At 33.6% G+C, this 17,959-nt stretch overlaps 1 protein-coding gene across 3 annotated transcripts; it reads right to left on the reverse strand.

The window, feature by feature from the left end:
• Window positions 1-750: 750 nt before the first annotated feature.
• Window positions 751-16,393, reverse strand: LOC110807978 (GATA transcription factor 28-like). 3 transcript variants are annotated; one of them, XM_022033303.2, is made up of 8 exons: window positions 16,249-16,393; window positions 15,106-15,504; window positions 13,729-13,815; window positions 13,512-13,645; window positions 12,892-13,023; window positions 12,021-12,126; window positions 1,477-1,548; window positions 751-1,372 (listed from the first exon to the last, which is right to left on the reverse strand). In XM_022033303.2, the coding sequence occupies exons 2-8, from the start codon at window positions 15,412-15,414 to the stop codon at window positions 1,310-1,312; spliced, it is 903 nt and encodes a 300-aa protein (XP_021888995.1). In that variant the 5' UTR covers window positions 15,415-15,504; window positions 16,249-16,393; the 3' UTR covers window positions 751-1,309. The 3 variants fall into 3 exon arrangements, with proteins under 3 accessions (XP_021888995.1, XP_021888996.1, XP_088076849.1); XM_022033304.2 differs by lacking the exon at window positions 16,249-16,393 and adding an exon at window positions 15,686-16,174; XM_088220723.1 differs by lacking the exons at window positions 751-1,372; window positions 1,477-1,548; window positions 12,021-12,126 and having other exon boundaries at window positions 12,888-13,023.
• Window positions 16,394-17,959: the final 1,566 nt, after the last annotated feature.

Raw genomic sequence — 17,959 nt, forward strand, 5'->3', positions numbered from 1 at the left:
GTAAAATGTTTTATGCTGACTTTGTAATCTAGTAATAGCTTTATGTGTATAGGTTCATAGAAAGAGATGATTCCTTAAAAAGTCATATCATCTTACGAGATACATAGTGACAAAGATGATGATCATATGAGATCTAATGATTTTTTATTTTCATTGATTAATAGAACGATAATGATAGTAAATAAGATGTAAGATAAAGAAAAAAAAATAGTGACAAAATGTAACATTATGCAAAATGCCTTTTTTCTTAATATGAAATTTTATTTTTTGAAACATAACGAAGAATAAAACTAAAATTTGAATAGTCATTTTGCAATTAAAGAGTTTTATTTTTTCAATTATATGGTTCTTGTGATTTTAGTATGAAATTTGCATTATCATATGACACATATAACTTTTGAATACATATGTAAGAAAAGTGAGATTCAATAGTAAAAAGCATACTACTTGTAAATCTCAATGAAATTGGTGTAGAGGAGAAAAAGAGATTACATGTAGAATAAAGAATGGAAATCAAAGAACTCATGGCAATTACACAAGCAAATGGTAAGCGGTGGATTCTTGCAAAATTTGAGGAAATCATAACTCATGAATTGACAACTCCATAAACAGGCACAATTTAAGATCTCAAAGAAGATAACTCCTAGTCAAAAGAAGTTATGATTCAGAATATGCATTCATTTAAAATTCAGATAATTCTTTTGATGAATTTTCTTTGCATTGAGAATTGAGGAGTTCAGGAAAATCAGCTTCACAAAAAAAATGCAAAGAACTTTTTAGCTACAAAATGCAAAAAAGAGCTCACATATTGTTGATATATCCTTCTACAGTCTACTCTCCAAAAAAAGCAACCAACCTATTGGCCATTTTTTAACCTACCTGCAGCATAAAACCTGAACCTCTTTGGAAAGAGACCAGAGATACACAACTGGACTAGAAGTCAGCGCTCACCCAAAAGGCAGTTTTCTTTGATGAATTAGCTATTAGACTAAAGTTTATCTAGTAACCACTTCACATGTCAATTTTACAGAAATTACTGCTTTGAAAAGTACAAAGAGTATGAGTAAATGGGAGTGGATTGTCACTGCCTGCATCTTACTCATTTGTCTCTATTCTCGATGGAAACCAGTATGTCAAAAAGGCCAGAACACAGAAACACTGGTTAACTTGCTCTTTCCACAGCAATTCTATGTGGTGATATGCAGCCAACATTATGTGGTTATGTAGAGCCCAATGAAAAAACTTAACTGCCCAATCACTCCCATTTCCATCAAATTCCTCCGGATGAGCACTAAGCCAAAAACAGCCATCATGAGGGGTCACTAACATTTCCCGCAAGTCTAACCATTTGATCAGCCTCAAAATTTCCACCCTGCAGAGCATACAAGTTTTTGAAGCAGAAACCAGAGTGCTGAATTCTTGTTGGAGCACAAAGTTTCATGATAAACAAATAAAACACACTGATCAGTTGCTCACCTCCTCATTACTATTCAAGGAAGAAGTTTGTCCAGTTTGAGATGCTGTCTTGGAGAGGTCCCTCAGAGTTCCCTAAGTTCAGATTGTTAAAAGAAACAGACAAGAAGAGGATAAATGCTCAGTTAGTCCATTAATGGTCCAAATTCAGATGAACAACAACTACATGCAGCAGATTAATGATAAAGCTAGTATCTAAAACAACCAGTAAACAACTTGATGGTGGACAGTAGAGTTTGAAACCAACTTATCCCACCATACTAAAAGAAATAAGAGGGTTTTTTTTTTTAATAGGAAAATAAATATATTAGACAAAGAGAAGACCTAAAAGAGGATACGCAATACTCCATAAACTCAAGGCAGAAAACAAACAAACAAACATTAGAGTTTAAAACAAAAGGGAAAAGAGAACAGAAGAATATATGTAAAGTAGTAATACAATCGCTTTGATTTGGAGAAACAGAGATCCCCTTAAAGAAAACATGCACTTTAGCCCAAAAAGAAGCTAAACACAGAAAAGGAGTGCTGCTTGAAAATTGAGCATTTCTCTCGAACCAAAGGACCTAACCCATTTCAAACGATGAAAAAACCCTAATACGGACCTCCCAGGCCTCCTCAAAGTGAAAAAAGAAAAAAAAAACATGACTTGTTCTTTGGCTGTCAATCACGCAAGAAGAGAGCAATTTAAGGTTAGCAAACCTGAAGCAAGTCGTTAGTGTAAATTTTCATCATTACCTAAATAAAATTCTAACCTTCTCCAAAAAGAGAAGGAAGAATAGTGTACTACCAATGCTACTACAAGTGAGATAATCAAAGAGAGATTTGCAAGTATAAGATCCTGAAGAATCAAGTGAACAAATTTTAGAATCAGGAAGTGGAATAGGATGATAAAATTCCAATAAAGACACCAAAGTCAAAGTTTCCCAGTCATTGATGTTTATCAAAAAGAGGAAATTCCAAGAACTATAGTATTCAAGAAGGGAGACAAAGGAAGCAATTGGAGGGTTATATCTAGTAGAAAGCTTGTAAAGACGAGTTCAACAAACTGGCCCCATGATCTCCCAGTCTCCTCCTATTGCAATTTGTAGTACCAAAGTTGAGCATTGCCTAATAAGTGGAAGGCTGACAATCCAACATTTTCGTTGTTAGCCATTCTTTGATTAATACAAAATTGTTTGCAACAATGGAGCCAAGCCAACCGGTCATCCGATCCATCGTAGATGGAAAAATCAAGTTTTGTATAGCGAGGAATACATCCTTTGTTATGCGAATTGATGTTGGATTCTTCGCGCCTTGGTTTAGTGTGCTACCTTTCCCCTTTCTGATTCCGATTTAAACCACCATTATCAATTTATACGTTGTCGATTTCTTCTTTTTCTTGGACTTGGGCAGTTCAATTGAGAAGAAGTTTTAATTACTATGTGATTTGGTGCAAACTCTCTTTTGTTGCAGCTTCAAAAGCCGTCATCCGAGATTCTAGATTCCACAACTCTTTGCGTAAACTTTGGTCGCCCATGGTATCTTACTATGATACCAAATTGTTGTGTTCCCTAATTAACGATTGAGTCACCAGGCGGTTAACTACAAAGTCGTTTTCAAGTAAAGGGTTAACACCATTGTTCTTATTACGAGAGTAACCTATTTTGTGAAAATAAATTACAGTTTAGCAAAAAGAGCTGTTACTTTGGATCTCGTTAAAGAGAGTTCCAATCTTGTACTTTAAAATAATATTCATACTTTTCTTTATTAATATCAACCATACCTTTTTATATAGAGGTTACAATTCTTATTTAGAAATGTTAACCTAATTTGAAATTTAAATCTAATTAGAAATGCTCTATTGAGATATTGGAAATCCTACACTATTTAAAAATCAAGTACTAATGAAAAGTATATATATTATTTAGAAATTTAATACTAATTAAAATTCTAACTATTTAGGAACCTAATACTAATTAGGATTTCAACTATTTAACAATCTAATACTAATTAGGATTTCATATTTATTGAACGTCAATTTCTTATTTTTGTTGCGTCTTCTATATTTGCATCCATAACATATGGTAGTTGAACTAGAAGAGAAGAATAAGAAGAAGAAGAAGAAGAATAAGAAGAGAAAATCCAAAAGAGAATAATAGGAATTTTTATTACTCTGATCTGATGATGCTTACAAGAATTGGAAGATGGCCTTTATAGGCCTAAAAACAATAAAGAAAAACGTTTTCCGTGGCCAGAATTGCTCGGTTATTATGAGTGCAGGTGGCCGCGAATTGGCGATGTCCCTGTCCGGAAGGTGCGGTGGCTAAGATCTCGGTCCCTCTTCTGTTAGGGTTTAATTAGGTTAACCCTAACCCTAATTTTACATGAAAAGATTAATTTGTCCTTTTTTTGTTATTTTCTTTTTTTACTCTTTAATATTCTGACAATACTCTCTCCTTAAACATCAACTTTGTCCTCAAGGTTAAGTTGTGGAAAATTTTTCTTCGAGAGTCCCTTTCAGAACAATTTTCTTCATGGTCATTACTGTTTTATTTGTGTAATGGTGCCCTAAAAGGTATTGATCCCCACACTTGTAGCAAGTAATCGTTGCTCTTTTAAGTTCCATATTCCTTCGAAGCGATTGGTCATAATTTCTTGTTTCAGATACATTCGAGAATTTAACAACTTTACCAGTAAGATATGAATGTTGGACAGTTCTATTGCATATTGTTCCCGAAGTAAGGCCTATTCGAATACTTGATTAAGTGTTCGAGCCTTGAGAAGCCTCATCATGGATTATAGTTCTGGTTTGAGACCACTAAGAAAGGTGAATATCAAAAATCCTTTTGAAATTTTTGGGTTATCTACATCTACGAAAGAGCATAAATATTCAAATTATTCTAAATAATCGAGAACAGTACTTGTTTGGGATAGTTTAATGAACTTCTCTATGAAATCTTTTTGTGAGGGTCTCCTGAACTATCGTCAAAGTTCTTCCACAAAATATTTTCAGTCTAGAGTATCAAATTTAGTTTGCCACGAGATGGCTTTGTACATGACAAATCAGTCTAGATCCACATGAGGTCGGTCTAGAGAGAGTGCAAACGAAGCTATTTGCATCGGAATTAGAAGGCCAAAGAGGAAGAATCTGTGGTGGCGGACACCAGTTGTGAGAAGCCAGATCTGCGATTTTTTTAGGTATTTTTGGCACAATTTCACGATATCCGTACCGGATTTGAGCGCACGAAATGTCTGGGGTGATTTTCGTTCAATTTGAGGCGACACGCGGTGGTCCGACGACAGTGCACACGGCGGCGTGTGGTGGTCTGGCGGAGGTGCGTGGAGATGCGCGAGGTTGTGTTCTACTTACATGTAGCGTTCTTTTTACGCAATGGTGTTTCCCTATGAGTGGTTGCTTAGTACTTGACAGCAGTAATTCTCTCTATTTAGTTTTTTCATTTGCCTTGAGCGTCTCTGCTTGCGGGGTTTCTGGGTAATTTTCATTTGACAATTTAATTCTTAAATTAAAATGGATGATAATATTGTCTGCTACTACTGTCGTGAATATGGAAATATAAAGCAGTACTATAAGAAATTGTAGAATCGCAGTTGAAGAACACAGGACACTAATATTGTTTCAGCTACTATTATGTCATCTTCTAAGAGAACTGTTATGATTTCAGCTAACGAGTACGCTAGATTCTCTCAATATCATAAATTTCTAAAAAAAATTCCTACTCTTACTTAATTAGGAAAAAATGTCTTTATCTTCTCCTCGAACAAATGGGTTATTGATTCAAGTGCTACAGATCACACGACAAATAATTCTAATATCTTTTTTACCTTTCGATCATACAAAACACCGTCTCTAGTAATCATTACTTATAGGTCAACCTATAACATTGTGGATTCTGGGATCATAAAACCAACTTTATTTATCACTCTATCATCTGTATTAAGTATATCTAAACTTACTTTCAATATGATTTCTTTTAATAGACTTACTAAAAATCTTAATGGTTGTATTACATTCTTTTCTGATCAGTTTTTTTCAAAATCTTGTGACAAAACAGATTATTGATGAAGGATATGTATAAGATGGTTTCTACATTCTTAATATTTGAATATCTCAATCGGTTGTCTACTCTAGTGTCGTTTCTCCATTCAAAACACATTGTCAATTAGGACATCATTCTCTCTCTGTGTTGAATAAGTTATGTTTTCAATTTCATCATGTACCTTCATTAGATTGTGAATCATGTCAATTTGCGAAATATCACCATTGTTTATCATATCCAAGAGTTAAGAAACGAGTTGAGTCTACTTTTGAGTTAGTCCATTATGATATTTGGGGTCTCTATCCCGTTCTGTGTAAAATATAATTTAAATATTTCATTACCTTTGTGGATAATTTTCTCGAATGACTTTGATATATTTTGTAAAGAATCATTTTGAAATATTTTCTCACTTGCGCTTTTTGTATTGAAGTCAAAACTCAATTCAATATTTTTGTACATGTATTGAGAAGTGATAATGCTAAAAAATATGTCATACTCATTTTAAAATTATATGACTCAATAAAAAATTCTCTACCATTCCTCTTGTGTTGACACACCCTATCAAAATAGAGTAGTTGAAAAAAAAAAACAGACATTTACTTAATACTCTCGAGCCTTTTTGTTCCAAACATAAGTCCCTAAGCAATTTTGGGCTGATGTTGTTTCTAGAGCCTGCTTTTTGATTAATTGTCTGTCATCTACAGTACTTGATGGAAATGTTCCTTACAATGTTCTTTTCCAAACAAATTATTATTTTTGGTACAGCCTCGAGCATTTGGTAACACCTGCTATATTCGAGATGTGCGACCTAATATTACCAAGTTGGATACAAAAGTCTATAAGTGTCTTTTTGCAATATTTTTTCTTTTAGAAATGATATCAGTGATACTCTTCATATCTCAATAAATATTTAGTATCAACTGATGAGGTGTTTTTGAAGAATGCACTACTTTCCTCCTTGTCATCCAATTCCATAAGCCAAGGGGGGAACGATGAGTGACTCATCGATGAATTCACATCAAGTGTCTAAACTGAGCAATCAGATAAAGGTGTGTTCCTTCTTATGATATAACTCCAACTCTAGTTGAGCAAGCTGATGATAGTGTACCTCTGACCCAAATACAACTGTCAATTATTTATGTTATTTCAGAAAACAACAAACTAGTAATACATGTATTATACCAACTTTCTCATCATCTGATCTTGCCTCACATGACCTTTATATTCCTATTAATCTTTGTAAAGGTAAACGTCAGTGCACCTTTCCTAAATTTACATATCCCATTATTAATTTTATTTCATATGATCACCTATCTCATTTGTCTAGCCTTTAATTATTTTTATATATTCAATTTTCATATTTAAAACAATTAAGAAAACTTTGAATCACCCTACTTGGTATGATGTAATGCTTGAGGAGATAAATACTCTAGATAAAAATCATACCTAAGACTTAGTGGATTTACCTAAAGGTAAAAAGGTTGAGGGATACAAATAGATATTTTTAGTTAAAGTAAATCCAAGTGGCTCCGTGTCAAAACTTAAAGTCACCCTTGCAGCAAAAAGTTGTATTCAGATTTGTGGGGTGGATTATTTTGATAGCTTCTCTCTAGTGGTCAAACTTACATCTGTCTATTTATTCATCTCTATTGAGACATCTCGAAACTGGTTCTTACACCAGTTGAATATCAAGAATATCTTCCTTCATGAGGATCTCCTAGAAAAAGTGTATATGAAGTAACCACCTGGATTTGTTGCTTAGGGAGAGTACGAAAAGTTTGTCATTTGAAAAAATCTTTATATGGTTTGAAGCAGAGTTCTCGTGCTTGATTTGGCAAATTTAGTAAAATAATTTTGGAATTTGGGATGAAAAAAATAAGTGTGATCACTCGATCTTCTATAAACAATCAAAAACTGGTATTATATTTCTTATTGTTTAAGTTGATGATATTGTCATTACAGGAGATGATTGTGTAAAAATATTTTCTCTCAAGTCATTCTTACATACCAAGTTTCACACCAAAGACTTGAATAAGTTAAAATACTTCTTGATAGTAGAAATAACAAGAAGCACGAAGGGGATCCTCTTATCTTAGAAGAAGTATGAACTTGATCTATTTGCTAAAACCGAAAAGTTGGAAGTTAAGCCATGTAGCACACCAATGGTACCACATGTACATTTTACAAAAGATGATGGTGATTCCCTTAATGGTCCAGAAAAGTACAGCCAATTAGTTGGAAGATTGAACTACCTCACAGTGACTCACTCAGATGTTGCATATGCTATCAGTGTTGCTACTCAATTTATATATGCACCTGCACTCAAACATTGGAAAACTTTGAAACAGATTCTATGCTACCTAAAAGGAGTTTCAAAACTTGTCATATTGTTTAGAAATCATGAACACGCACACATTCAATATTTCACAAATGTTAATTAGGCTAAATCTAAAATTGATACAAGATCCACTACAAGCTATTACGTATTTATTGCTAGGAACCTAATATCATGGAAAAATAAAAGTAGACTGTTGTGTCTTGGTCCAATGCAAAGTCAGAGTATAAAGCTATGATCCAATCCACATGTAACATCTTATGGATACATCTCTTTCTAGTCGAGGTGGGTTTGAATCCCTTATCACCAACAAAACTCTGATGTGATAATCAAGCTGCCCTTCATATTACCTCAAATCTAATGTACTATGAAAGAACCAAACACATCGATATTGATTGTCACTTTATCCATGAGAAAATTCAAGAAAACTTGATTTCTACTAATTACGTGAAAACATGAGAACAACTAAGTGATATATTCACAAAGGCTTTAAATGAAACTCAAACTAAATATTTTGTAACGAGTTGGGTATGATTAATATTTATGCTCGAACTCGATGAGTGTTACAAGATTACATTATTTTTTCTTGTAATTGTTGGTAGTTAACTTTCCATATATATTAGCATAATTATAGATAGTCAATTAATAGGCTAATTTATGTTAGTTACTTTACATAAACGCTTCTACATGTATATATATCTCTAACCTATTGGATTGAAATCATCATAAAATATTCCTATACTTTTCCGTTTTATTAAAAAAACTGCAACATAGTTCATCCAAACACCGGGCAACAGCCAAAGTGGTACCTTGTCTCTCCAGAGTGAGGTTTGAACTCTGACCAATAGCATCTAGCCTTTACCTCTACCTTCCCCAAAAAGAAAAAAGAGCATACTGATTTTTTACTATAAAAACTCCCTAGGAAGTCCATGAGAAGCTTGAATGTGGGTAATCCGATGAATTGGTCATTTTAACTCAAATACCTCAAGATTGCAAGAGCAATTTTTCTCAACCTCAATAATGGTCAAAATTGGTAAATGCTCTCTAAGTAAAGCTCTAAAAAAACTAGTGTTTAGAGCTTTTCATTTTGAGTTAAAAAGTTTGTAGCTTTTAGCACTTTAGATGTCTTGACAAACACTGTTGCCATTTTTTTTTCAAAATGTCCTTTAAGTTCCTTTGACCATAGACAATTACCAATCCAAACAAAAATTATCTCTGCTGAGCAGGGAAGCCATTGGAAATGTATTAGAAGCAGAAAAAACTGACTTTTGGGTGGGAGCTGCACCTGGAGAAATGCAAAGGTTGTTGTCAGCATTACATCACCAGCACAAGAAAGCTGATAGTTATTTACAGAAACTCAACATGTGAATTGATTTCATACTATTTAATAACTTATTACAGATCCAAATTTTACCACAGTAGTAAATATGTACAAGGTGAGGGGTAAAAGTGAGCTGGTGCTTTTATGGGTGTCTTAAATGTTACAAGGTGAGTCTTAATAATTATTTAGCAACAAAAAGATACAGGAAGTGAAACTACTGCTTGTCCAGAGTCCTCCACGTAGACAAGTCAGGAGTACCTGCTATTGTTGGTAAGCGCCTGGAAGGTAATGCAGAGCACGGAAAGTCGTTGGAAAATTAATGGAAGAAGAACTAGCAATCATCTCACTGTGAAATAGCTTGGAGATTTGGTATCGGATTGTTATATCTTTGGTGTTTCTTGGGTTTCTCCGGATATAATTGATAATTTTCTTTCTTCCTTGTCATAGGTGCAAGTATGAAGGCGATTAAAGCTCTCTGGCATGGGATTTTTTCACTAGATCGTTGGTGATATGGTTGGTGAGAAATGCTAGAATTTTCAGGGATCACATTTCACTTTTTCATTCTATGGGATTCTTTCTTGATAGCCCTTTTGGACTAAGGTTCATAGGCACTTTAATGCATAGCTTTGTCAATGATTTTAGAGAAATTGGTTAGCAATTCTTTCCCAAAATTAGTTAGTCTTTCTTTCTCCTTTTTTTGGTCTTATTTTCTTTTTCCTTTGGGAGGAAACCTAATCCGCCTCCTCTTATATTACATTCTCTCTTAATAATACCCTTTCCTTTTCTTATCAAAATAAAAAACTTGACGACTTTCAGGTGAAAGCAGCACCTCGAGAAACCTGGCAATTTTTGTTAGCAGCGTTACATCCCCAGACATGAATGCTGCTGGTGATTAACAGAAGCTTACCACGTGATTTGATTTTCATGCTATTTAATGACAAAATATATTCAAAATTTACCACAGTAGTAATATGTAAGAGGTGAGTCTTAAGAGCAAGTTGGTCTTTGTACAGGAGATATCCGAGATCGAGAATTCAATGTAGTTTTCATGAGATGAAAAGCAGATAAGATCCTTAGCAGGTATGACCTGCACTTTCTCAAGAAAGTATAATGATTTTCATCATACCAAGTGTATCAAATGTCTAACCATGCTTATAAATATTTAGTCTCTTAAAATTTACAATTTTTTATCTTCAAACTCCTATAGAAGCACTAAATTATTTTATTCCATAACCCAATAATCATTCTCTAAAGATTGTATCCTCTACTATTTTTATCTCTGTGCTTCCCTCACCACACATGGAGATCCATGTAAAAATCCATTGTACGCAGAAGATCTTTGAGAACGCAGGGCCCAAACTTCACATCAGTTTTTGGTAGGCAACCTCACCAGAAAGCTCTGTTATGAAGAGGTAGCAAGGGGTAACACTAATAACCTCTAATTCACATAAGTGTCTTGTACAGTTAGGAACAAGCCAAAAGACATACTAGGTCTACAAATTCTCTTTCATATTCAAGTACAAACATTCAGGCAAAGGTTAAGAGTTTGAACCCAGTAGTCCCAAACCTATAGAATTTCTCACTCTCCAGTTTAAAAAGAAAATAGACGGGAATTAAAGCTTTCACCTGCTGTCCACCTCCAAGTTCTAACCCATACCTAAACCCAATTTGAGGAAATGTCACGAGAAAATTATACCACCAAAGTTAGAACTGAGAATTTTCAATTAATTATAAATCACTTTCTATTTCTAAAATATCTTCCATATTAATCACCTATCCAGGAATTAAACCGCAGTTGTGAAATACTGTTACATGTTGGTTTTGAGAGATGTCCAACCGTCAAGTCCATTGGTTGGGATACACATCATAAGTTGATGTCACTAGCGAATGATATTTTTTTTAAGCTGAGTATTAATGACATTTGGGAGACATGTTTCTCGAAACAAAATATACATTCTGCGGGACAAAGTAGAATAGTCATGTTATTAAGACCGTGACCACCAAAAAATTACTTTTCCTAAAAAAATGACTAGCAAAAAATTAAAATGCATCCAAATGAGCACAGACACAAATTTTATTGATATCCATCTATTGACCCAAAATTTGCCCACGGAATATGCAACAAAGAGGAACAACCACAACCATTTACATATCATCTAATGTGAGAATCTCCACACTAATGGTTTTTTTTTTGTTTTGAGAGAAAAAATGGCACCCAGGTGATACCCACCCATGTACAAGGCTACGTATTCTACAAAAGAGAGACACAAAAGAAAAAAAGTGCAGATCAGTGTCTGGCAGGGGACAGTACCAATAGACACATTTTTATTAATGAAGAGGCCATATAAATCAATCTATGTTTTAAAGTTTAACTAATATTACTTATTGTTAAAAGAGAAAGTAAATCAAAGTATTAAAGAGGAAATAAATGAAGATAAAAGGTGTAATAGTTAAAAAGGAAGTAAATTAGAGTGTTAAAGAGTAAGTAAATCAGGTTAAAGAGTGTAACAGTAAATTACACCCATCATAGTCAATTGTCTATTTCCCTTTGTCATCCTAGAAAACTTATATGTATAGGACCATAATATTTAATAGAATGCACATCAAACCATTCTTAACACTTCTATATTTTTTAATAGTATACTTCTTATAATAGTATAGAAACAAAGAAAGTGCGGTTCAGTGATTATTTACAATTATAGTGGTTGGTTGGCATCGTGTTTTAAAGAAACTCACAAGACTATACGAAATGGCATCCTGCGTAATATCCCAATCGGAATATAACTAATATAACAAATAACTAAATAAGTACATGTTACAAGCTAGAGTAAATAAATGAGCCCGTAGTGTTCACCTTGTTTGCCCACATAAGCCCACAAGCATTGCAAAGTGTCCTTGGCCCTTCAGGCCCACGTCGCATCATTGGTGTAGACTTCTCACTAATGCCACAATGTCGACAACTGACATGACAAAGAAACATAAAAAATAAATTACAAACATGATAACTGCACAAAACCTATTATTCTATACAAGGCAAAACATATCTATTAAGACGTAAAGTGCATGTGGAAAAAAAAACATTCCATGAGGTACTACACAGTTCACCCTTTTCAAAGCCGTCCTAAATTGTGAGTTGTACGTGAAAGGGAGAGCTGGAGATAGAACAAAGTTGACGACTGTTAATCTGCAAAATTTGCCTGTACTTTACATGCAGTTTTCTTCTCTGTTCTCCTCCACCACTTACGCTACCAAATATTCACTTTTTTTGAGGAAAAGCAGAAAAAGATTAAAGGGCACCAAGCGAGTGCAATCCAATTGACCCAACAGATAGATATGGAAAGAAGTGCCAAAAACTTTCCCAACACTAGGAGGAAGAAAGACCATTCTGAGCCCCAGTTCATCCTTGGTCAAGGCACTGACCACCCAAATTGCACTTCGACAATAGAGGAGAACCTGCAGTAGCTCTGAGCTACTAGTCTAGTTTCCATAGCTCCATGGTCAAAATTAGGTAGAAAAACCAAATCTAGGTTTCCACAGCTCTTTGACAGAAGCTGCAATAGCTCATGTGAGCTACTAACCTAGTCATTCCCAGTTCCATTTCAAAGCCAATACGGAGCCATTTTACTCTGGGAAGATTTCAATTTCCCAGCAGAGGAGAAAACACCTTCCAAATTTTCCAGTACAGGTAATCAACAGTAATTAGTAAACATCATATATCAACTTACACAATCTCTTGACTCTGAGAGCCAGTGCCATCCACACTCCAGCCCTGGTCCGAGGCCCAGCCAGATGCCCCTGATGCAGAATCATCGTTGTTAGACTTTGAAGATGTAAATTGACCTTTGTTTCGTTGCATCCTGCAAAAGCAACAGAAAAATTAGTCACGAGGGAAGTGAAAAAGAAAATTCAGAACATCATATCAGCAACAAGAAGTTTTTAATAATACCAATAATAATAATAATAGTAATGATGATGATGATGATGATGATGATGACAATAATAATAATAATAACAAAATTGAAAGTCTAAAGCGGGAATGAGTACAAACACATAAGGAAATAGATAAGATAGCATATATATAAGAAAAAAAATTAATTCCTTAAAGTCATGCCTAGTATGCAAATGACATATCTTTAATAAATGTCAATCTTTTAACCAATCAAATCATTGCACTTGCATCACAACAAAGAAAACTCTTTATCAATCCTAGAATATAAACTACATTGGGATAGTTGAAACTTCCAAAACTAAGTACATACTCCTGTAGTATATATATCAACCCATGGATAATCCCCTTAGACAAAATAAAATGTTAGATCAAGGTAAAACAAAATAGGTGACATACCTAAGTGCTACCTCCTTACGGATTGTATAACGAATTTTCTTATCAAAATTTCTTTCTTTTCGCTTCTCACGGAATCTGATCAATGAGGCCAACCGCTGGGGAACACTAAACCGTTGTGGAGTAGCAGATAAAGCCTAGTTCAGTGGTAAGTCAGTAAAATGCAAGAAGAGAAAAAAGAACTTTGTCAATCAATTTGTTATTCAATAATGACCAATACCCTATTGTTATGATGAGAGTTCACTGGGATAGCAGATAAGGTCTGTGGAACTTCACGGCCCCCCAACAACAAAAGCACAGCTTGTACCTGCAGAAGATGTTCAAAAAGGATAACAGAAAGTATCTAAGATGGCACAAAAAGAGAAATGCCACCATATACAAAAAAAGCGGAAATGTAAAACATGTTTCACGTTTTGCATTTATTGGTTGCTATTATAGTAAAAACTTCATAACAAGCGACAAAAGCATAGTGACTATATTGTAGCTATCAAGTTTCCCAATATTAGTAAAAACTTTAATGAATCATTTCTATTGGATTCTACAAAAAAAAAATAATTCTTTATAGAAAGGGGGGGGCAAATAAATAAGAAATAAGAAATAAGAAATAAGAAACAAATACCATGACATATATGATACTTGCAAGAAAAAGTGTTCCTGCGCACAAACAGAGAGAACACATCTCTTGCAGAAGAATATTATATTCTACCCACCAGAATAATAATGCATGATAATGTTTATAAAGTGGCTCAATGTTTTTCTTCCAAGATAGTGCAGTAGGATGAGAAAATGATGAGAAAGAAATATGGGAAGTAATTCTACTGCCCTATAATTTACAAGAAGGAAAATGGAATTGAGGGTCCAAGAGCATGATATCTAGCAATCTTTAACTCTTATTCATGGATGAAAAGGCTAAATCAAATACGGGAGGTGTACAGATCTTGCATTACTTGTTAATGTTAATTCCTCCAATTTTCTTCACCAAGAAGAAAACTGCATGACCTTCTCCTATTCATTTCACCCATTTCTTTCAACCAAATAGAGTCAAAGGCTCTGCTTGGTACATGAAAGTCATTTTTAGTTTTCATTTCTAAATTCATATGTGTTTATTCATAAATCTATATAAGAGTTGCACACTTTCAAAAAAAAAAAAAACAAAGCACAGACAAACCATTTTCTAGAAAGCACTAAAAATAAAATTTTAAGATTTTTTAACCCTATCATCATTTTTGTTATTGTTCTCTTTATTGTTAACTAACTTGTATAGTTTTGTTAGTGAATTATATATAAATTTAGAATATTAAAACTAGGATACACTTTCATCTATCAAATGGAGCCATAATTTTTCTTCACTTGCATGACACTTACAACATGATGTTCATATTGCAATCAGAAATTATTAAGTCATACACACAAAAAATTGATAGTACCCAACTACTTAGGTTTATGCAAACCTTGATAACAACTCAAAGAATCCAAAAGGATTTATAATAGATAAATATCATTAACACATTCGAATATAAATTAAAATTTAAAGCTTCAAGCACATAATAAAGGAACATTATTTAAGGTGCTAACTAAGAAACAACTAAAGAATCACCTTTTCTGGTGAGACAGAATCAAACACATAAACCTGACCCTGGAAAGACAACGTCAACTGGTCCCCATTTTCATTGCCGTGGACAACAATTTCACTATGGTTATCAGAGAGATTGCCAGGATGAGATCCCATGTCCCCCTCCATTCCCTCACTCACTCCTCCACCACCACCATTACCATCATCAAGCTCATTTCCCATCACATCCCCATTGCTCACATGTTGCAGACTGTGATGTTTGTAGTGGACATGCATGGGATGTTGAGCATCACTCATATGCATTTGGGCATTGCTCCCGTGAATATTGTCCATGTTACTCTTCCAGCTAACCCAATATGTAAAAGGTGTTAAACTGTTCACATATGTTGGTATATAAAATATATATCATCAACTCACTTGCACCTACATGAAACAATTCAAGTATAAATTAAACGGTTACTACATTTGTTATAAGGTAACAGAAAGGAAATATTATACTTACAACCAACCTAATTAACTAACAGAGAAAAAGCAAAGGAAAGTAAAATAATCAACATCAGTGAGAACATCCAACTAAAAAGCAACCAAGCAGTTCGGTTGTTACCAGAAAATTCAAAACGAAGACACTCAAATAGCAGCAGTGCTTCTCGACTACTTCATAAGCAAAAACCACTCTTCTTTGTCAGTAAAACCCCCATGGTGCTTAACCACCTACACAAGCATAGCCTACCGAATCTAAATTCTGAACCATGAGGACTCTGAAATGCTCTCTCATCAATAACAATTAATTAATTGTGCCAAATTTCCGTATCTCACTTAAACGTAAGTATTCACACTCAGCGCTGACACAATGCAACTAAAACCAAACGCAACATATGAAATAAAAAGAAAAAGGAATCGTTTATCTTCGACCAATTTACAATGCAATTCACAGATCGTCTCAGCATTTCAATTCATCGCGAGGAAACAAAATTCTGGTTCTTCAACAGCCTAACCCTAAAAGTGTAAAAACAATTAGACTTCGAATTCTCTCCGATATTCCTCTGATAGTGGCAAAAAGTAGAATACGGTGAAATCGAGACAGGTAGATCTATCTAGAGAGAGAAACACACACACACACACATATATATATGTATATGTATATAGTGGAAGCCATCCCGCGATTACCTGGTTCCTCTAAAGCTGCTGTTGGGAGGCTCTGCCCTTACACTCTCGTTCCTTGTCTTTTTGGTTTAAGGATGATATGATGTTGAAATTTTGAAATAGTTCTTCACCGTTATGCATTAATTTTTAAAACAAAATGAAAATTGTGTACAAGAACATTAATATTTAATTAAAAACTATGGGTTATTTATCTATATATATATATTTAATTGTATTTCTTTATAAATGAAATTCCTAAAAGTTTAAAAGTATTTGATAATTTTCTTCAAAGTTAATGAAAAATTTGTGTTTTTTTGCTTTTGAAATATTTTTTAATATGTTTGATAATTAATATAATTTTTTGTTTATTACATAGAGATATCTTTAAGTTTTTATTTCTTAAATTTATGAAAGTTTTTATTTTTTTAAGACCAATATTATTTTTTAAGAGATTTTTAAAGGATTTTCCAGAGAAAAAATCTCCTTAAGCCTCAAGTGAAGAGTTTCCTAATTTTACAATAAAGATAAATAATCCTAAAATGATTTTGTCCATTTAATTTTTTTATTTGAGTCGCATTTTATATTAACTCAAAATCTCACAAAATATTAACACTGGAAAATAAAAACTTAATAGAAGGAATATCTATTAAAATAGTGGAAGTAAATAATAATTAAATTTTATATTCATTATACAATAAATTAGAATGTTCAATAGAGTTACGGGAATGTATCTTATATATTGATTTATAAAGAAAGCCAAACAATAATAAAAATAAATAAAAACATATTCTAAGGGGTTAACCTCCACTAATACTTGAAATGGAGTTCGGGAGGTGATCTACTCACAACCCTCTTACTGATCGGGATCTGAATTTTGGTCTTCTTGATCTAAAATGGTTAATAAAAATGTGAACTACACTAACCGAGTAAGAATATTACACTAATCATTGATACGAAAAATCGAATGTTGGTAAAAATTACAAAATAACTAATAGAGCCCTTTCAAGTAAATATATTTAACCTTAAAACATTTTATTTCATACTTACCGTTACAGATATTTTCAAAGTCAACCTATAAAGACAAATAATCAAATGATATTTTAATTTCATGTATAAGATCAATAATTCTTTATTTTTAACCTACTTACTAGGACCTTGGAGGTCCATATGGATATCTCACTACTCTGAACCCAGTATCTCGATTTGACAATTAATCTGAACGTCCCCATACCTTGTCCGATAATGGGCGCTAACATGTCATCCTCTCGATATCTCGTCCGGTGTAAGGTGATCCATATTTCTCAAACCATTCTGGTAAAGAACTTCTCAACTTTGTCCGACTGAGGTAATGTCCACAGTAGGATTTTTTATGTACCGAGTCTGTCCACCATTTTTCAGGGCACCCAGTAAGCTTTTATATACATAGATTCTCATCGTTCAAACAACTACCAATTGCATATTACATATTCATATATTAATTTAAACGACATTTTAAGCAAACGTACAATTTACTTAATCGAATAATCAAGTAACCAGATAATCAAATAATTAGTATAGGAGAACCCAAGTAAACCAAATAACTGAGAATACAATTTAAACTAGTAATATAATGCACACAATACAATAGTAAACATCTTAAGCAACATATGAGAAAATGAATAGTAAATCAGGGCAATCGTACACTGACCAGTTCCGACTCCATTAGTGACCTATAATTATTGTTAGAATTTTTTTA

Source organism: Carica papaya, chromosome 5 (assembly GCF_054855325.1).
Source record: "Carica papaya isolate Zhongbai chromosome 5, ASM5485532v1, whole genome shotgun sequence".
In the NCBI taxonomy this organism is placed as follows: domain Eukaryota; kingdom Viridiplantae; phylum Streptophyta; class Magnoliopsida; order Brassicales; family Caricaceae; genus Carica; species Carica papaya.

Bases quoted from the DNA above. Each gene is read 5' to 3' on its own strand.
- LOC110807978 (XM_022033303.2), bottom strand. From the start codon at position 15,414: ATGGACAATATTCACGGGAGCAATGCCCAAATGCATATGAGTGATGCT. The intron at 13,646-13,728 runs GTATTGGTCATT...CCACTGAACTAG, and splicing joins ACTCTCATCATAACAATAGG to GCTTTATCTGCTACTCCACA. The intron at 13,024-13,511 runs GTATGTCACCTA...TTGCTTTTGCAG, and splicing joins CGTAAGGAGGTAGCACTTAG to GATGCAACGAAACAAAGGTC.